The sequence below is a fragment of the Pseudoliparis swirei genome, chromosome 17 (assembly GCF_029220125.1).
Source record: "Pseudoliparis swirei isolate HS2019 ecotype Mariana Trench chromosome 17, NWPU_hadal_v1, whole genome shotgun sequence".
NCBI classification, from domain to species: Eukaryota; Metazoa; Chordata; class Actinopteri; order Perciformes; family Liparidae; genus Pseudoliparis; species Pseudoliparis swirei.
This window is the reverse complement of record NC_079404.1, coordinates 21,477,622-21,499,622: the sequence shown is the minus strand read 5'-3', so window position 1 is coordinate 21,499,622 and position 22,001 is coordinate 21,477,622. Positions and strand designations below refer to the sequence as shown.

At 43.6% G+C, this 22,001-nt stretch overlaps 2 protein-coding genes and 1 long non-coding RNA gene across 3 annotated transcripts in view; 2 read left to right on the top strand and 1 right to left on the bottom strand.

Moving 5' to 3' along the window:
* The window catches only part of LOC130207122 (protein kinase C epsilon type-like), a 53,474-nt gene extending 40,600 nt beyond the window's left edge, over nucleotides 1-12,874 (top strand). The window contains exons 12-15 of the mRNA XM_056435575.1: nucleotides 8,406-8,544; nucleotides 10,328-10,516; nucleotides 12,255-12,401; nucleotides 12,634-12,874. Of these exons, the coding sequence (XP_056291550.1) occupies nucleotides 8,406-8,544; nucleotides 10,328-10,516; nucleotides 12,255-12,401; nucleotides 12,634-12,780 (622 nt within the window). The 3' untranslated portion in view covers nucleotides 12,781-12,874. The remainder of the gene's footprint in view (nucleotides 1-8,405; nucleotides 8,545-10,327; nucleotides 10,517-12,254; nucleotides 12,402-12,633) is intronic.
* LOC130207124 (uncharacterized) lies at nucleotides 2,269-3,067 on the bottom strand. The gene is made up of 3 exons (XR_008834236.1): nucleotides 3,009-3,067; nucleotides 2,750-2,886; nucleotides 2,269-2,354 (listed from the first exon to the last, which is right to left on the bottom strand). It is a non-coding gene; the product is annotated as an uncharacterized LOC130207124 (long non-coding RNA).
* A 5,757-nt stretch (nucleotides 12,875-18,631) lies between the features above and the next one.
* LOC130207123 (protein kinase C epsilon type-like) lies at nucleotides 18,632-21,599 on the top strand. The gene is made up of 3 exons (XM_056435576.1): nucleotides 18,632-18,858; nucleotides 20,603-20,749; nucleotides 20,982-21,599. The coding sequence occupies exons 1-3, from the start codon at nucleotides 18,727-18,729 to the stop codon at nucleotides 21,126-21,128; spliced, it is 426 nt and encodes a 141-aa protein (XP_056291551.1). The 5' UTR covers nucleotides 18,632-18,726; the 3' UTR covers nucleotides 21,129-21,599.
* Nucleotides 21,600-22,001: the final 402 nt, after the last annotated feature.

The following is a 22,001-nucleotide window of genomic DNA, read 5'->3' as shown; positions in this document are numbered from 1 at the left end:
AGTATGACCCATCACATATATCTTTAAAAAATCCTTCTTCCTCTTGTTTGGCCTGCAGGAAACATTCACAAATTTCACTATTTTTGAACATAGACTTCAGGGTTCCTAAGATGGGTACATACACAAACTTATCCGTTACAGGGATCTGATTGTAAACTCCTGTTGTTCGATCTCTACGTACATCAAATCGCACCCCAAGAACATACTCAACTGGCTCAACTATTTCCCACTTTTCCTTGAAATACTTCTGTCGTTTGGCTCTTGTATTTAAGACTGAGAAAGGATTTTGTAGTTGTTCAAAACAACTGTCTAGCTTTTTTTCAAAGTCTGTTCCTTGCATCTCTGAAGTGCAGTTGAGAACTGAGTCTCTCGTTTGACTGTGAATATCGTTTACAAGCTCTTCCATTGACCCGACCATTGATTGGATAGTGCTCTCAGCAACACCTGATGATTGCAACTGTGCTACAACAGAACAACACATGTTTACCAAATTATGCTTGTCAACAGAGACATTGGTGGTTACTGGAATATCTGTACTGACTGCATTTGAAGTTGAAGGCTCATCTATTATTTGAGTGTCCATACTGTTAACAGTATTTGTTGAAACAGTGTCCCGGTGCAAGCGAATAAGGTGTTTCTTGAACCCTGAATAAGTGCAAAGAATAAAGAACATCCCGGCTGTCCACATTTCAAACGTAATGTCTTTCCTGGATATAAACCATGGTAAAATCTCAAATGCTTACAAAGCAACATAGAACTTATGTGGTGTAACTTGCAGATAAAACAAATCAACATATTTGCAGCCAAGGATGTGTGTCACCTCAGATACTTGTGTTCAGCAGTCTTGCTCTGAGCTCCTTCACACGAGGACTTTCCTTGGTACTTCCCACATCAATGTTGAACACAGTTGTTTGGATGAATGTGTAGAAGCTGTTAAGGGATTCGTGGTAGTGAACACTGAAGATGAAGTGGGCCTTAAAGAGTTCATCGAAAGCTGCCAGGGACGTCTGAGCCTTGCAAGGGATGGCCTTGTGGTCAACGATGACATAGAATCTTTGGATGTTGTTCTTCTCTTCACCGACACACAGGAGGATGGGTTGTCCAGGTTCCATACTCTCAAGGAAGGTCTCAACACTGGCGCCAATCTGGAAAAAACAGAAGCATGAGGAACAATTTTAATGGCCCACTACATTACTTAAAACACATGTGCCTCTTCACAAAAAGAGGCATTGTGAAAATAACTAAATTAACAAGCATATTAAAACATTGCATACCCTCAAATATCTCACAACATGTTTGATTGCTTGATGCGAGCTAATTTTAGGACTCTTGGGTCCTTTTGCAGTAGGGGGAAGTAGGTGAACCAGCAGTAGGATGCTTGACAGGTCACTGTCCCAGCCTAGGGGGAAACCAGAAGAAAGTAGAAGATTTAACAAAGACTTACATGTGAAAATAAATATATCCACATTATGCTCATACAAGATTTCTGAATCAGGCAAGTAAATTAATGTTTAAAAAAGATAATGAACGATGCTTACCAGACGCATCTGAGGAGTGATGCCCAGACAACAAGTCTTCAACATTCTCATTAGAATTCTTGCAGTTTGCCAGGATCCTGGGTTTGAAGAAAGTGGGCCATTTTGCCAAGAATCTGCCAGAAGCCTCCTCTCCAAACATCATGGCAAAGTCTTGGTCAATCTACAGAAGAAACTCCGTAAATCCCTGCAACCGTGCTGAAAGTGTAGTCCTTAAATGTACATTGTTCACTTTTAAATAAATAAAACCATATGCGTTTCTTACCAAGCCAGGTGTATCGAGAAAACGTGGGAAAACATCCAGGACTGTAGAGGAGTCTTGCTGGTCTTGTTGAACTACCGTCTGACGGTATTGAAATGTTGCCCTCATTTTCTCTTTGACAACCGATTCATCAGTTGTATGTTTCAATATGGAGATTGCCTCACGGCATTCCTCGCCAGACAGTTGATTGTCAGTTAGGAGAAAATCTCTCTTGCTTTTTGGTCCAGCTTGATAAGTACAGGTGGTTGAGCATCTCCGAGATAGAACTGCAATGTTGCGCTGGACTGTCTTTATCCTCCAGGCCAAATAACCAGATCCACTGTCAGCATCATAGAAGTGCTCCTATAAAATTCGAGAAGAAAGAACAAAACTAAACATCACTGATGGGTCACAGCCAAACAAGGCAAATTCAGAATAACCTCCCTGCATACATTGTAGTATAAGCCATTCATTTACAAACTTACATATCCATTTTTGAGTAAGGATCCCCGAGGTAAGGAAATAGAGTTATAATGCCAAGAGCGTATTTTGTTCGCACATAGGTTGGTGGGATCCTCCTTTAAAAGTAGAAAAACATATTATTTTTCAAACTTTAAAATGTTAAAATGTCAAACTAAAATAAGTATTATTATCAAGAAGAAAGCAAAAAAGACAGTCATCTCTAAAGTAAACTATATTAATGCAAACAAATGATTTGTGTTATCATGATAACTATTAGTCTTTTTGTTTACAATTCCCTTGGCTTCTTTTGCACTGATCATACATCTGCCCGGTTTTCCCATTAGCTAATTAATTTGTATAACTTAATTGCTTCAATATTTTTGCTCCAGAAATGAGATTATATATATATATCTCTCATTTAATAATGTGACATGGTTCTGTAACAACTGCATCTTATGCTATGAAGAAAAAATAGATTTAAGATCTGCACCAGTGAACATAAAATGCTTACCCATGAACTTCAATCATCTCAGCCACCAGTAGGTTTATCATATGTCGCCGGGTACCATCCGTCAATGTCTTCATTTTGTCATATTCATGCAACACCTTTTCTCCCCCTGGCTTGGACTGAAGAACATCTCTCACCATCTAAAAATAAAAAGAATCAGACAATAAGTTATTATGTTAACCTTTACGGCAACAAGAGCACTGCTCGTTTGGACAATGTCTTTGGGTTTCAGTTTTATTCACAAATGTAATGTGCTATATACCGCTTCAGCTGATTCCCGATCGTCGTGGGTCCTTTTCCTCCCACCATCGTTCTCAAGAGTTATTGTTACATCAGATGAATCAGAAGGCACAGAGGATACGGTGTCTGACACATTCGACTCAAAAGACATTTCTGCTTGATCTGGTTGAAGCACAACTGCAAGACAATTCAAAGAAATACACACACAAAATTGGTTATACCGTCACAACTCTACAATACTAGTCAGAAAAACAGCTCACAGTACATTACAGTTGATGATCCTCATTTTTCCCGAACAAAGCTAAGTCTTACCTCCAGACTTTTCTGTGGACACATTGACGGTAAGATCCCCTGCTTGTAAGAGTTCCTCAAACACATCTGCATCCACCTCTGTCCCTGATTGATCTGTCAAGTGCAAGTCTGTCTGTAGCGGAAGACCTAACTTTCCTATTACTGAGAGAATATCAGATTTAGAAAAATGGTCCTTTGTAAACTTCTATTGACACTTTTATTATTATAATCTGAGCAGTGTGCAGAATATGTAATATAAATTCCCCATCATACACCAATTGTCCATTTTGACTTGCTCACAAGACATAACAATTGGTCAACATAATAAAAACAATTGGGTAGGCGAGGCAACCAAACATATTACTTAAAATAATATAAAAAAAGACACTATAACATGAACTGACATTCAAGCAAATAATTAGTTTACTCCAAACAGATATGGCTGTGTAATAAACAAGTAATACCAACCTTTCTCAATAAATGTATTGTAGTCTTCATAGCCTGCTTCGGTTTCTGCCACCTTAACATACTTCTGACTTGAACCAAATCTCACCTTGACCAGCATATTGTCCTACAAAGAAAAGAAAAAAACATTCATAAAAAATCTAAAACTCATGTTTTGTTTTCCCCTTGCCTTTTCTATGCCACCTGGCGTCGGCAGTGTACGACTAAATCAAATTAATGTACATCATACTTGTGTGACTAACTATTTTAAGTCACTTAAGCCCCTTTCATACTCCAAAAATGTCCTGACCTGGCGAATGCGCGACCCGCTTTCATCGGGTTAAGCGGTTTATGGACCCGCTTAAGGAAAACTTCCTCCAGTCGAATTAAAGATTATCCGTGGCTCCATGATTCGGCGTGGTTTGCCCAAGTCTGGGGTCCGAATTTCGATCACTTTGGGCGGGTTGAAAATCTAAAAACATTCCTCCATAACGGGCGGGTACCCTGGTGGTTTCGCGGCCGACATCGGGACATTTGCGTCGGGTAAAGCGGTTTACGGAGGCGCTATTGAAAACTCTCTCCAGCCAAATTGATGATTATGCGTCGCTCTATAATTTGGCGTGGTTTTCCCAAGTCTGGCGTCCAAGTTTCGATCACTTTGGGCGGGTTGAAAATCGCGGAAAGATCATCCGTAATGGGCGGGTAACCTGGCGGTTTCACGGCCGACCTCGGGACACGTTCGTCGGGTAAAACGCTTAACAGAGCCGCTATTGAAAACGTTGGGAGAGTGGCAGCGCCTTGACTTCTGCGACTGCATGGAGCGCCCGGCTCTCCCATCCTTCACTTAAAAGAGCCTGAGCCTGACCTTCTGTTTAGCCAACTATGTGTCGGCCAGAACAACAAGCTTGCACATCTCTTCACGTCTCCATTGTGCAGACATGTTTGTCCAAAGCATGTTTTAATTACTCTACTCCTTCTGACATTTGCATTTTTCCGGTCACGCATTATATCGACACACACAAATGCTAGCACACGTTCTTGACTGTACATGCTAGCTTAGATCATTAGCCACATGGCAGCCCTACCCACAGACATCGACACACGGACATACAAAATAACTTAAATTGCAAGTAGATAATGTCCACATGATAATACATTGACTTTCCATGTATTTCAAATAACTTCAGTTTAAATTTGAACCAAAACTACGAAAGTGCAGAGAGCAGAGTGGAAACGTGGCTTACCCCGAAAAGTCCCGACACTAAGAGGAAGTAAAGCTAACGGAACAGTGAGATAAATGCAGTCAAAATAAAATGCTCTCGACATTTCACGACAACCCCCACACATTTCTCTTTATTTAAAAGTGTCTAACCTTAATATGAAGCCCAATAGACTTGTTTAAACAATTTAATAACACACATTTGGGCGAAATGGCAGTAATAAACGAAAAGAAAAGAAAATAGTGGACAACATAGGATAATTTTTAACCTGCCTTCAAAATAAATGTCTGTGCTCTACCATTACAGAATTCTTTTAAAAAATTACAATCACGGTTTATAATATAACGTGATTGCAACGTGTGTTGATTATTCTAATTTCTTAATGAGAAAAATATCCCTATTCATCCTACTTGGCTAACACCACAGTCTTTGGCTAGCTAAACATTCTTTATCCTATTCGGTTAGCTAAACCTAGTGAGCTGGATAGCTAGCTAATGTTAGCTAACCATCAAGGTTATACCTATTCCAACGTTAATGTTACCTGTAGAAATACACACTAGGGTAGAACATTTAATGAAGAGACATATGCGGAGACATACTTACACACGTATCATCCTAGTCACAGTTGGAATGATGTCTGAACATGTCCAGTCCACAGAAAAGAGTCAGAGTGTTTGTCTGGCTGCGTGAAACAATCTCCCGCCTCTTTCAAACATGCAGCCTTCTGGGGGATGGGTAACACTAGCTGTAGTGTAAAATCAACACTGTAGAGTTGTTTGCAGATTATGACATTTGACTCCCTGTATTAACACCAACTCATTTTGAACAATAACTCTCTTGGAGTTGATGAACACTAAACCCGAGTTGAAATAACTCTATATTTTAACACTCAACCCTAACACTGAATATCCAACACTTTTGATTTTGCTGTGTACAAAGTGAAGGGGGTGTCTTATTACCAGACGGACCTCTCGATCAGAGGTAACGGAGGTACGGCTGCTGGATTCCAATGACGAGGACATTTTTTCTTCATAATGGGAATAGACGTGAAGGATAAAGAGACACACACACACACACGTGCACACACACACACACACACTCAACTGGCATGAGAAAGATTTGATTCCAACGTTAACATTAATGGATCAGTCTTTCAACGCCGTGTTCTCAGCCACGCTGTTTTGATAGTGAATACACACACACACACACACACACACACACACATACACACTCTTTGTAAATGATGGCTGATTTGACGGAGCTACCTTACGTCTCTCTCTCTCTCTCTCTCTCTTGCTCTCTCGCCCTGACCCACTTTGTCGAGCGGAGGAAGAGGAACAACAAGTGTTTTGGGAACATTATGTCCCGACTCGCCCTCCTCCTCCTCCTCCTCCTTCCTCCCCAGCCCCTCCCTCCCTCATCCCTCCTCTGATATTCATCTCTCCTCCCGTGTCACAGCCGACGTGCAGTCGCACTTTCGCTTCGGCGAAGTCGGCGAGACAGAAACCGATGTTTGGGTGTGATGGTGTTCACAGGGTCAGACACAACACACACACACACACACAGGTGAGTCTCCAAGACGAAATGATGAGCTGACTCGATTGTGGTGGTGAAAGGTCATTGTGATCTCACACACAAAAAAGGACATATAAGTTGGGGTGGGAGTAGGAGAGAGAGAGAGAGAGAGAGAGAGAGAGGTTAGGTGTCACAGTGCACGGGGGTTGTCTCTCACGACGTAATGGAAAAATCACTCAAGATTAACATGAAACACAGGAAATGCTTTCAATTGAGCCTGATTGTGTGTGTATGTGTTTGTGTATGTTTGTGTATGTTTGTGTGTGTATGTGTGTGTGTGTGTGTGTGTGTGTGTGTGATTTGTTAAGCGATATTAAAGATTTTCTAATACAAGGAAAAGCAAAACTTGGAGGTTAATTCCCTGGAAAACATGTGACACTGATCCAGGGTCAGGGTTTAAACCAGGGACAGGGAACCCTATATATGTTTATTTATGTTTATTTATGTTTATTTATTTATTCATTTATTTTTGTATTTTTGTATTTTAATCTGAAATGTTTGTTGTTTTTAATTGGAGGCCAATCTGGTCATTCATCTTAATAAACCAACTAAATCTCTCAATATTCATTAATATTCAAAATTCTTCCACAAGTATTCATTTAAATAAATAAAAAAGAATAAATATATACAAGAATAATAAAGAAGCCAAGCATGAAGAAAACTGATTTAATTATTTTTTGCAATAAATAAATTATGGATACACCAAAAAAAAAAAAAAAGATCATTTAAATGTTACGCAACCTAGCTAAATAAATATCCTTCCATTAGTGAGGGCTGAACACCTGTAGCCACGTTAATATTGAATGTTCCCGCAGTGAAGGTGACGTGTAACACAACGATTAGCGCCGCCAGTCATTTGAATTAAATCACATTAAATTTCGTATTAAATATTTTTTGCGTTCCCGCTGCAGGGCGCCGGGTTCAAATTAATATTCGATGTGCCGGGAGTCGCCCGGAGGTGAGATGTGTACTCAGGCAGCCGGTCGCCAGCTCCATTTATCATCTGGAGGGGGGCGGGGGGGGGGGGGGGGGGGTACAGAACAAGAGCGTCTCTTTTCCTGCCTCGACACGAGGCCATCAATGTGCCTTTGAGCAAGGCATGGCGCCCGGCTGCAGTACAACGCCGCGGTTGTGTTCGGGAGCCTTGGAGCGGGATGAAAAGTTCACATCCATCAAACCTCCGGCAACAACGAGCCGCCGTCTGGCGAGAGGAAATGGATTTCTTGGACATCGGATTTTTAATCGTGGATTTTTTTTCTGCATTGTTTTATTTATTTATTTATTTAACGTCGATGATCGGCAGCTGTTCTGAATTTACTGCTCATTTTTTTCCTTACGACTCTCGTGCAACAGAGCAATAAAATACCCTGTCGGAGCAATGCATGATGGGACAGAAAAGTACAAACATGAAAACAGGAAAAAATAAAAAACCCACACACACTGTGTACTGGTGAACACGCCTCGGGGCTGATTGGCCGCGGTGGCCACATCGAGGAGATGTTGACATTTTTGTGGCTGTCAACCATCAAACCCGGAGCGGCAGCATTCATCAGCGCCCGGTCGTCTCTCAACACTGCTTCTCTTATCTTTCATAATGCCCCCCCACCCCCACCCTAACCCTCCTCTCTCTCTCTCTCTCTCTCTTCCCCTTCACCTCTTTTGCATTTGGCACATTTCCACCGATACTGTTGATGTACATTGTGAATAAAAGTGGTCCTAGGACCGAACCCTGGGGCACACCTTATTTTACAAAGAGAGAGCTGGAGGTGATGCCTTCAGCCTGGACACACTGGGATCTGTTTGAGGAATAACTTTCAAACCTACAGACAGCAGTTTGTCCAATATTAAGACGTCAACCCCCCCCCCCCGCTTCCTTTCCCCCTGCGCAGAGACCTGAAGCTGGACAACATCCTGCTGGACGCGGAGGGTCACTGCAAGCTGGCGGACTTCGGCATGTGCAAAGAGGGGATCCTCGACGGGGTCAGCACCACCACCTTCTGTGGGACGCCGGACTACATCGCACCCGAGGTGACCGCACACATGGAGACACAGAGCCACAGACACACAGAGACACAGACACATAGAGACACAGGCACATAGAGACACAGACACATAGAGACACAGAGACACAGACACATAGAGACACAGGCACATAGAGACACAGACACATAGAGACACAGAGACACAGACACATAGAGACACAGACATACAGAGCCACAGACACATAGAGACACCGACACATAGAGACACAGAGACCATAAGGACACAGACACATAGAGCCACAGACACATAGAGACACAGACACACAGCCACAGACACATAGAGACATAGACACATAGAGACACCGACACACAGAGCCACAGACACATAGAGACACAGACACATAGAGACACCGACACACAGAGCCACAGACACATAGAGACACAGACACACAGAGCCACAGACACACAGAGCCACAGAGACACAGACACATAGAGACACAGACATACAGAGCCACAGACACATAGAGACACCGACACATAGAGACACAGAGACCATAAGGACACAGACACATAGAGACACAGACACACAGAGACACAGAGACCATAAGGACACAGACACATAGAGCCACAGACACATAGAGACACAGAGACCATAAGGACACAGACACATAGAGACACAGACACATAGAGACACAGAGACCATAAGGACACAGACACATAGAGCCACAGACACACAGAGCCACAGACACATAGAGACACAGACACACAGAGCCACAGACACACAGAGCCACAGACACATAGAGACACAGACACAGAGAGCCACAGACAGACAGAGCCACAGACAAACAGAGCCACAGACACATAGATACCATAAGGACACCGACACATAGAGACACAGACACATAGAGACACAGACACATAGAGACACAGACACACAGAGCCACAGACACATAGAGACACAGAGACCATAAGGACACAGACACATAGAGCCACAGACACATAGAGACACCGACACACAGCCACAGACACATAGAGACACAGACACATAGAGACACCGACACACAGAGCCACAGACACATAGAGACACAGACACATAGAGACACCGACACACAGAGCCACAGACACATAGAGACACAGACACACAGAGCCACAGACACACAGAGCCACAGACACATAGAGACACAGAGACCATAAGGACACAGACACATAGAGACACAGACACATAGAGACCATAAGGACACAGACAAACAGAGCCACAGACACATAGAGACACAGACACATAGAGACACAGACACACAGAGCCACAGACACACAGAGCCACAGACACACAGAGACCATAAGGACACAGACACATAGAGCCACAGACACATAGAGACACATACACATAGAGACCATAAGGACACAGACAAACAGAGCCACAGACACATAGAGACACAGACACACAGAGCCACAGACACATAGAGACACAGACACACAGAGCCACAGACACATAGAGACACAGACACACAGAGACACAGACACATAGAGACACAGACACATAGAGACACAGACACACAGAGCCACAGACACATAGAGACACAGACACACAGAGACACAGACACATAGAGACACAGACACACATAGCCACAGACACATAGAGACACAGACACATAGAGACACAGACACATAGAGACACAGACACATAGAGCCACATTCGATTCTTTGCTGATGATGCTAAATGTTTCATTGCTAACACTTAGCATAACTTGACGTCAGTAAAAATGTATTTTCTTAATGTTTTACTCTAACCGTTTGTAAGCCTCCCTTATTCACTTTGAACGTGCGACTAGATCCTTCAGGAGCTGGATTACGGCCCGTCGGTGGACTGGTGGGCCCTGGGGGTGCTGATGTACGAGATGATGGCGGGTCAGCCGCCATTCGAAGCCGACAACGAAGACGACCTGTTTGAGTCCATCCTCCACGACGACGTCCTCTTCCCCGTCTGGCTCGGCAAGGAGGCCGTGGCCATCCTCAAAGCGGTCAGTCGGCTCCTCGTTAAGGCCAATTAGCACCGTCAGCACTTCTTAGTCCACTTCCTAGTCCACTCAAAGTCCTTCTGAACATTCATTGGTCTCAGATAGTTTCCAGTTTAACTGTGGTACAGTGTGTGTGCAGTCAGAACAACAACAAAAAGATCCAACATGTGTCCTCGTTTTGTTTTCGTTTTTTATACGCTATATCTTTTGTTGTTGTTGTTGTTGTGTATTTTATTCAGTAAATGATTGCAATACAATACAATATTATTCTTTATAATATACACAACAGAACGACTGAAAAGGTATAGGGAGAAGCAAAAAATGCTTATATATTCCTATCCTAAATTATTATAATCAAATAAATCAAAAAATTAATATAAAATAAAGAAAAATAACAAAAATTAAATAAATTAACAATAATAAAATTATATATATAAATAAATTAAAATATATATATATATATATGTGTATATCTATACACATATATATATTCACATATATATACATATATATATATAAATATATACATACATCCACATACATCATCCACATACATACTTTCCTTCATTGTATGTTTCTTTACTCATCGTATGCGAGTGAAGATGCACATTTCTTTCTTCTCTGTGTCATATCTTGATCCACGTTCCCTCCGTTGGACAATTTCCGCGATGTTTTTCAAATCCATCCCTTTTTCCCTGTGTTTTTTGGTCGTGTGAGTGTGTAACGCCACTTGACCGTTAAGTTTATTTGTTTGTCCGGGGGTTTTTTTCCATCACAAGCCTCGCGTTTACCTTAGCTGTTGACTGCGAGGCCTTGTGGGAAAGTGTGTGTGTTTATGTTGGACAATGTCTTGGACTCGGACCCAGTCAGTTGACCAGCACGCCGGCCTCTGATTGGTCGTGTCCTCCAACTGGAGGACTTTGGGTCACATAAACTCTCTCAGCTGAGTCTAGTGGCTGAGCAGCTCATCCAACTTTCAAGTAGTAGCAGAAAACCCAGCAGAAGGCATTTTATAGAGAAGTGTACCACTTTAAGACCCAAAATTACTTCTTTTTATTTATTTATTTATATCCATTTTTACAGCATCTGAAGATTTTGTGATAAATTAAACATTGTAACAAGTGGGGGGGGGGGAAGGGATGTTGACTAGCACATCATAAAACATTTTAGTGTCTTGAAAAGTGCGATATAAATTCAAAGTATTATTATTATCATAGTTATGATTTTAAAAAGCAAGCTTTTCCCTTTTTTTCTTTTTTTTCATCTTTCACAAGAATAAAATAAAAATTGTTATCACTTCACACGTGTAGGTTTCGGCTGTTGCCATGGTTACCGTTGAGTTTGGCGTGGGCCTAAAACTGAGACCCAAACCGGGCCGGTACCTTCACCTTTTCAAAGTTGCAACAACAACAAAAAAAGCAGCGCTCCAACTCTGGGTTCATTAATATCAGTTATTAAAAAAAACACTGTAGCTAACTAAAAAACATGAAATTAATCTAAAGTGCTGAAACTCATGCAGTCAAAGTATCACTGCCACCCTATAATCCTCACTTGTATTAATAACTCTGACCTCATTAGGATGTTGGATCTACTTTCAGCCAATGAGTTGCAGGCTTGAAGAAGACTTTGCAAAAAAATTTCCCAAAAACCGAGCGTTGCGTTTTTTTCCAGATACAAAATATGCACCGATCCAATAATCTCCTCTTCTCTCCGTCCCTCCCTCTCTTTTGGTTTCTCCCAGTTCATGACCAAGAGTCCCAGCAAGCGCCTGGGCTGCGTGGCGGCTCACGGTCTGGAGGAGGCCATCAAGCTCCACGTGTTCTTCAGAGAGATCGACTGGACGCTGCTGGAGCAGCGGAAGCTCCGCCCGCCGTTCAAACCTCGCATCGTGGGTTCACACACACACACACACACACAAAGTATTCTGTTTGAAGGGGGAGGGGCTAAAATATGAGCGTTTTTACTTTTCTGTTCACGTGTGAATCTTCGGGCTGGAGTCCGCTAACGAAATGTTTCTCGTGAATGACGTTCCGAGTGCTCGTTTTTTTTCTTTTTCCGACGGTCGCCATGACACCCGGATGCTTTAAGCCCCGCCTCTCTTGTTTCTTTGTGCCTTGCAGAAAACCAAAAGGGACGTGAACAACTTCGACCAGGACTTCACGCGAGAGGAACCCAACCTGACGCCGGTGGAGGACAACATCGTCAAGCAGATCAACCAGGACGAGTTCAAAGGGTTCTCCTACTGTGGAGACGAGACTGTGGGCTAGACACACACACACACACACACACACACACGCTGACACAGATAATGTAACATGTTTACACACACCACACACACCACGGCAGAGATGTAATATTTGAAGAAACACACGGCCCCAAGTGGGCTCCTAACAAGTGGGTGTGGGCTAACTGCAGAACGGTGGGCGGTGAGGTTTGGGCACAAGTAGTTGTTCCACAATTTGCTCCTTACTTTGGTAACCTGATATAAGAGGCCATTTTCACGAAAAATGAGGGTAGGAAGGAGCCTCCGGGGTCCCACCAATGTTCCTCTAGCACCTGGACATTCGCTAGGGCATTTCCCAGGGTGGGGTCCTGCAACTGCGCTGTTCCATATTGACCGTTAAGGCGACCTTTCCGGGGCCCTCAGCATCCTCTTCACTTGGCCCCGGTAGTGGCTCGAAACCGTCCGATTCTGAGCCACTAGATGCCTCGGCCAAGGCTTGTACTGAAACTGGTGGGACAGAACAGGGTGTGGCAACATTAACCCAGGTGTCATATGTTTCACAATAGTTTGCCTTACGTTTCCGGGGCTCACGACCGAGTATCTTCAGGGCTTCCCTCCACAGCAGCGGGAAGGCCGGGCAGTCACGCCCAATCAGGAAGATTCCTGATTACGCCCACCTTGACTTGAAATGTGCCCTTAGTTGTAGTTAGTTTCACCATGGTGGTGGGGTACTCGTGGGTGTCTCCGTGGACACACACCACCTGGACGGGGTCGCCTTGAGCAGGGGAAGATGCTTCCAGGATGGCCTCCTGTATCAGGGTCCTGGAACTTCCTGAATCGAGCAAGGCTTCTACATCCCGTTGATTCACAGTTACGGGGCAAGTGGGTCGCCGGTCTCCACTTTGCCCCAGGAGGGCAGCAAAGTGCACATGGGGCCCACTGGCGGAACCAGCTGTAGGCATGGGCTCATCTAGCTTTTGACACTGCCATGAGATGTGGCCTAACTCGCCACAGCGATAACACTGGCGGAGCTCTGGGGTCGGAAATGCTCGTGGCTGCCCAGGTTGCCTATCCTCTCTATAGGGTGGGCCGGACTGGGTGTTGGTCGGCGTCGAACCTCTTTGGCGACACACCCTTGGCTGGGCGGGAACAAAAACCCCAGGCTCTTTACAGGGTGGGCGGAGCATTTCTGCAGCAGCCTGGTACTGCTCCACAGCTTCTATTAACTCTGTAGCTGTTCGTACCTTCTGGTGACCAATTACCCTTTTTGCTTCATAAGGCAGAGCCCGTAAATACCGGTCCATAACCAGGGTCTCTATGATGTCGGCCGGGCTGCTTCGGTCTGGTTCCAGCCACCTTTTTGTCACTCTTATCAATTCATGCATTTGGGACCGGGGCGTATTACCCCTTTGAAAAGACCAGTTATGGAAATGTTGGGCCATGCTAAATTTAGTAAGGCCCTGCCGACTCAGAATCTCTACTTTTAATTGGTCATAGTCTTGGGCAATCTGGGCCTCCACATCCTGAAAGGCTTTAAGTGCCTCCCCTGAGAGGAAAGGAGCCAGGAGTCCAACCCACTGCCTCCTCGGCCACTCCTCTCGAACAGCAGTAATTTCAAAGGCATGAAGGTACGCTTCCACATCATCAGAAACTCCTAGTTTAGGGATAAAGTCCGCTACTTTGGGTTTCACCCTTCGTACCTGTTGGAGCTCCTGCTCTTTGAGTTCATTAGACCTTACTTGTTGTTGCAACAGGGCTGCATTGATTTCTTGCTGGGCCCTCTGGCTCTCCACCAGCATCTGCACGAGTGACTCCATTTGGGATGGGTGGCCTGGTATTTGAAGTTCTGAAAAAAACAGGGCCAAGTCATCCATATCTTCACTCCCAATCATCCGCACTTAGGCCCCAGTGCCCGCATTCTCCACCATCTGTCACGTCACGGGCTGTCCCTAGTGCCGTCTAGGGTGGGGCAGTGCAAGGGAGCAATAAAAACTGGCAAAAGGCAAGGATTAAAAGAAACTAGAAGGTTTATTCATTCCAACAAAAAGTGTCCCGGGGGAGAAAAAGGTTCTTTAAACAAAACTTATCCTCAAACAAAGTCCACTTCACAAAGTCCTCCTCTGGGTTGTTCTCTTGGGCTGGGGTTCGTCCTGGAGGCCCTTCTCCTGCCTTGTCCAGCTCCTTCCCTCCTTGTGCTCTGCCCTCTGTCTCCTCTTAAGCTTCCCAGCCCTGCCTCAATTAGATGTCCTAAGCATCTGCAGCTGGGTGAGTGGTGAGGCAGGCTGGGAGCTGTAGTTTTCCACTGAGCGGCCATTTTGTCAGGTGGCCGCTGTAATCGAGTGGGAAAATAGCGTCCATCCACTACCTGGCCCCTTGTGATGCCACAAGAGCCACAGACACATAGAGACACAGAGACCATAAGGACACAGACACATAGAGACACAGACACATAGAGACACAGACACACAGAGACACAGAGACCATAAGGACACAGACACATAGAGCCACAGACACATAGAGACACAGAGACCATAAGGACACAGACACATAGAGACACAGAGACCATAAGGACACAGACACATAGAGCCACAGACACACAGAGCCACAGACACATAGAGACACAGACACACAGAGCCACAGACACACAGAGCCACAGACACATAGAGACACAGACACATAGAGACACAGACACAGAGAGCCACAGACAGACAAACAGAGCCACAGACACATAGATACCATAAGGACACCGACACATAGAGACACAGACACATAGAGACACAGACACATAGAGACACAGACACACAGAGCCACAGACACATAGAGACACAGAGACCATAAGGACACAGACACATAGAGCCACAGACACATAGAGACACCGACACACAGAGCCACAGACACATAGAGACACAGACACATAGAGACACCCGACACACAGAGCCACAGACACATAGAGACACAGACACATAGACACACAGACACATAGAGACACAGACACACAGAGACAGACACATAGAGACACAGACACATAGAGACACAGACACACAGAGCCACAGACACATAGAGACACAGACACACAGAGACACAGAGACCATAAGGACACAGACACATAGAGCCACAGACACATAGAGACACAGACACATAGAGACCATAAGGACACAGACACATAGAGACACAGACACATAGAGACACAGACACATAGAGACACAGACACACAGAGCCACAGACACATAGAGACACAGACACACAGAGACACAGACACAGAGACACAGACACACAGAGACACAAAGACACATAGAGACAGAGACACACAGACACAGAGACAGAGACACAGAGAGACACAGACACACAGAGACACACACACATAGAGACACACACACATAGAGACACAGACACACACAGATACATAGAGACACACACACATTGAGACACAGAGACACACACACATTGAGACACAGACACATAGAGACACAGAGACACACACACACAGATACAGAGACACAAAGACACACAGACACACACAGACACACAGAGACACAGACACATAGAGACACAGACACATAGAGACACAGACACACAGACACACAGAGACACAGACACATAGAGACACAGACACACAGACACACAGAGACACAGACACATAGAGACACAGACACACAGAGACACAGACACATAGAGACACAGACACATAGAGACACAGACACATAGAGACACAGACACATAGAGACACAGACACATAGAGACACAGACACATAGAGACACAGACACACAGAGACACAGACACACAGAGACACAGACACATAGAGACACAGAGCCACAGACACATAGAGACACAGACACACAGACACAGACACAGAGCCACAGACACATAGAGACACAGACACACAGAGACACAGACACATAGAGACACAGACACATAGACACAGACACACAGAGACACAGACACATAGAGACACACAGAGACACACAGAGACACAGACACATAGAGACACAGAGACACATAGAGACACACAGACACACAGCCACAGACACATAGAGACACAGACACATAGAGACACACAGAGACAGACATAGAGACACAGACACATAGAGACACAGACATGAGACACAGAGACACAGACACATAGAGACACAGACACAGAGCACAGACACACAGAGCCACAGACACATAGAGACACAGAGACCATAAGGACACAGACACATAGAGACACAGACACATAGACAGACACATAGACACAGACACATAGAGACACAGACAAACAGAGCCACAGACACATAGAGACACAGACACATAGAGACACAGACACACAGAGCCACAGACACATAGAGACACAGACACAGACACAGACACAGAGACCATAAGGACACAGACACATAGAGCCACAGACACATAGAGACACATACACATAGAGACCATAAGGACACAGACAAACAGAGCCACAGACACATAGAGACACAGACACACAGACACATAGAGACACAGACACACAGAGACACAGACACATAGAGACACAGACACATAGAGACACAGACACACAGAGCCACAGACACATAGAGACACAGACACACAGACACACAGAGACACAGACACATAGAGACACAGACACATAGACACAGACACACAGAGACACAGACACATAGAGACACAGACACATAGAGACACAGACACATAGAGACACAGACACACAGACACACAGAGACACAGACACATAGAGACACAGACACATAGAGACACAGACACACAGACACATAGAGACACAGACACATAGAGACACAGACACACAGAGACACAGACACATAGAGACACAGACACACAGAGCCACAGACACATAGAGACACAGACACACAGACACATAGAGACACAGACACATAGAGACACAGACACACAGAGCCACAGACACATAGAGACACACGCACACAGAGACACAGACACATAGAGACACAGACACAGACACATAGACACAGAGACACAGACACATAGAGACACAGACACATAGAGACACAGACACATAGAGACACAGACACACAGACACACAGAGACACAGACACATAGAGACACAGACACATAGAGACACAGACACATAGAGACACAGACACACAGACACATAGAGACACAGACACATAGAGACACAGACACACAGAGACACAGACACATAGAGACACAGACACATAGAGACACAGACACACAGAGCCACAGACACATAGAGACACAGACACACAGACACATAGAGACACAGACACACAGAGCCACAGACACATAGAGACACAGACACACAGACACATAGAGACACAGACACACAGAGCCACAGACACATATAGACACAGACACACAGACACACAGAGACACAGACACATAGAGACACAGACACATAGACACAGACACACAGAGACACAGACACATAGAGACACAGACACATAGAGACACAGACACACAGACACACAGAGACACAGACACATAGAGACACAGACACATAGAGACACAGACACATAGAGACACAGACACACAGACACATAGAGACACAGACACATAGAGACACAGACACACAGAGACACAGACACATAGAGACACAGACACATAGAGACACAGACACACAGAGCCACAGACACATAGAGACACAGACACACAGAGCCACAGACACACAGAGACACAGACACATAGAGACACAGACACATAGAGACACAGACACATAGAGACACAGACACACAGAGCCACAGACACATAGAGACACAGACACACAGAGCCACAGACACATAGAGACACAGACACATAGAGACACAGACACATAGAGCCACATTCGATTCTTTGCTGATGATGCTAAATTATTCATTGCTAACACTTAGCATAACTTGACGTCAGTAAAAATGTATTTTCTTAATGTTTTACTCTGACTAACCGTTTGTAAGCCTCCCTTATTCACTTTGAACGTGCGACTAGATCCTTCAGGAGCTGGATTACGGCCCGTCGGTGGACTGGTGGGCCCTGGGGGTGCTGATGTACGAGATGATGGCGGGTCAGCCGCCATTCGAAGCCGACAACGAAGACGACCTGTTTGAGTCCATCCTCCACGACGACGTCCTCTTCCCCGTCTGGCTCGGCAAGGAGGCCGTGGCCATCCTCAAAGCGGTCAGTCGGCTCCTCGTTAAGGCCAATTAGCACCGTCAGCACTTCTTAGTCCACTTCCTAGTCCACTCAAAGTCCTTCTGAACATTCATTGGTCTCAGATAGTTTCCAGTTTAACTGTGGTACAGTGTGTGTACAGTCAGAACAACAACAAAAAGATCCAACATGTGTCCTCGTTTTGTTTTCGTTTTTTATACGCTATATCTTTTGTTGTTGTTGTTGTTGTGTATTTTATTCAGTAAATGATTGCAATACAATACAATATTATTCTTTATAATATACACAACAGAAAGACTGAAAAGGTATAGGGAGAAGCAAAAAATGCTTATATATTCCTATCCTAAATTATTATAATCAAATAAATCAAAAAATTAATATAAAATAAAGAAAAATAACAAAAATTAAATAAATTAACAATAATAAAATTATATATATAAATAAATTAAAAAATATATATATATATATATGTGTATATCTATACACATATATATATTCACATATATATACATATATATATATAAATATATACATACATCCACATACATCATCCACATACATACTTTCCTTCATTGTATGTTTCTTTACTCATCGCATGCGAGTGAAGATGCACATTTCTTTCTTCTCTGTGTCATATCTTGATCCACGTTCCCTCCGTTGGACAATTTCCGCGATGTTTTTCAAATCCATCCCTTTTTCCCTGTGTTTTTTGGTCGTGTGAGTGTGTAACGCCACTTGACCGTTAAGTTTATTTGTTTGTCCGGGGGTTTTTTTCCATCACAAGCCTCGCGTTTACCTTAGCTGTTGACTGCGAGGCCTTGTGGGAAAGTGTGTGTGTTTATGTTGGACAATGTCTTGGACTCGGACCCAGTCAGTTGACCAGCACGCCAGCCTCTGATTGGTCGTGTCCTCCAACTGGAGGACTTTGGGTCACATAAACTCTCTCAGCTGAGTCTAGTGGCTGAGCAGCTCATCCAACTTTCAAGTAGTAGCAGAAAACCCAGCAGAAGGCATTTTATAGAGAAGTGTACCACTTTAAGACCCAAAATTACTTCTTTTTATTTATTTATTTATATCCATTTTTACAGCATCTGAAGATTTTGTGATAAATTAAACATTGTAACAAGTGGGGGGGGGGGAAGGGATGTTGACTAGCACATCATAAAACATTTTAGTGTCTTGAAAAGTGCGATATAAATTCAAAGTATTATTATTATCATAGTTATGATTTTAAAAAAGCAAGCTTTTTCCCTTTTTTTTTCTTTTTTTTCATCTTTCACAAGAATAAAATAAAAATTGTTATCACTTCACACGTGTAGGTTTCGGCTGTTGCCATGGTTACCGTTGAGTTTGGCGTGGGCCTAAAACTGAGACCCAAACCGGGCCGGTACCTTCACCTTTTCAAAGTTGCAACAACAACAAAAAAAGCAGCGCTCCAACTCTGGGTTCATTAATATCAGTTATTAAAAAAAACACTGTAGCTAACTAAAAAACATGAAATTAATCTAAAGTGCTGAAACTCATGCAGTCAAAGTATCACTGCCACCCTATAATCCTCACTTGTATTAATAACTCTGACCTCATTAGGATGTTGGATCTACTTTCAGCCAATGAGTTGCAGGCTTGAAGAAGACTTTGCAAAAAAATTTCCCAAAAACCGAGCGTTGCGTTTTTTTCCAGATACAAAATATGCACCGATCCAATAATCTCCTCTTCTCTCCGTCCCTCCCTCTCTTTTGGTTTCTCCCAGTTCATGACCAAGAGTCCCAGCAAGCGCCTGGGCTGCGTGGCGGCTCACGGTCTGGAGGAGGCCATCAAGCTCCACGTGTTCTTCAGAGAGATCGACTGGACGCTGCTGGAGCAGCGGAAGCTCCGCCCGCCGTTCAAGCCTCGCATCGTGGGTTCACACACACACACACACACACAAAGTATTCTGTTTGAAGGGGGAGGGGCTAAAATATGAGCGTTTTTACTTTTCTGTTCACGTGTGAATCTTCGGGCTGGAGTCCGCTAACGAAATGTTTCTCGTGAATGACGTTCCGAGTGCTCGTTTTTTTTCTTTTTCCGACGGTCGCCATGACACCCGGATGCTTTAAACCCCGCCTCTCTTGTTTCTTTGTGCCTTGCAGAAAACCAAAAGGGACGTGAACAACTTCGACCAGGACTTCACGCGAGAGGAACCCAACCTGACGCCGGTGGAGGACAACATCGTCAAGCAGATCAACCAGGACGAGTTCAAAGGGTTCTCCTACTGTGGAGACGAGACTGTGGGCTAGACACACACACACACACACACACACACACACACGCTGACACAGATAATGTAACATGTTTACACACACCACACACACCACGGCAGAGATGTAATATTTGAAGAAACACACGGCCCCGAGACCTCCTGAAGATCCTCAGATTCTGAGCGCTCCAGGAATTATACTAGACCATCGGGTATCTCTCTCTCTCTCTCTCTCTCTCTCTCTCTCTAATGCCATCAAATGATCGAGCAGCATGCAAGAAAGGTCGGAAACTGTAAGAAAACCCCTTCGTTGAATTTCCAGAAGGCTCTTTTGAAGTAGATCGATGGGCAAGGTCACGGCCTGTAAGTGTGTGTGTGTGTGTGTGTGCCCGATAACGTGAGTGCAAGAGTGCATGCATGCATCGTTGCTATACTGCACCTCTTGTCATTTCTGCACATGCTGTGCTGTATCCTGTGTCTGCGTGTTTAAAGAATGTTTCTCTTCCCTAAACTCTCATGTGATATATACATATATATATATATATATGTATATATACACATATATATTTATATATATATACACACATATATATATATATATATGTATATATACATATATATGTATATATATATTATATATATATATATATATATATAAATATATATATATATATATATATATACATATATATATGTATATATACACATATATATTTATATATATATATATACACACACATATATATATATATATATATGTGTATATATATGTATACATATATATATATATTCTTTCTTCCCGAAACTCTCATGTAAATGGAAAACAAATGTATATATACATATATATATTTACATATATGTGTATATATACACATATATATGTATGTACATATATATATGCATGTATATATAT

Coding starts and splice junctions, on each gene's coding strand:
- LOC130207123 (XM_056435576.1), top strand. CDS start 18,727: ATGTACGAGATGATGGCGGGTCAGCCGCCATTCGAAGCCGACAACGAA. Junction 18,859..20,602: donor CCGTGGCCATCCTCAAAGCG/GTCAGTCGGCTC, acceptor GGTTTCTCCCAG/TTCATGACCAAGAGTCCCAG. Junction 20,750..20,981: donor CGCCGTTCAAGCCTCGCATC/GTGGGTTCACAC, acceptor TGTGCCTTGCAG/AAAACCAAAAGGGACGTGAA.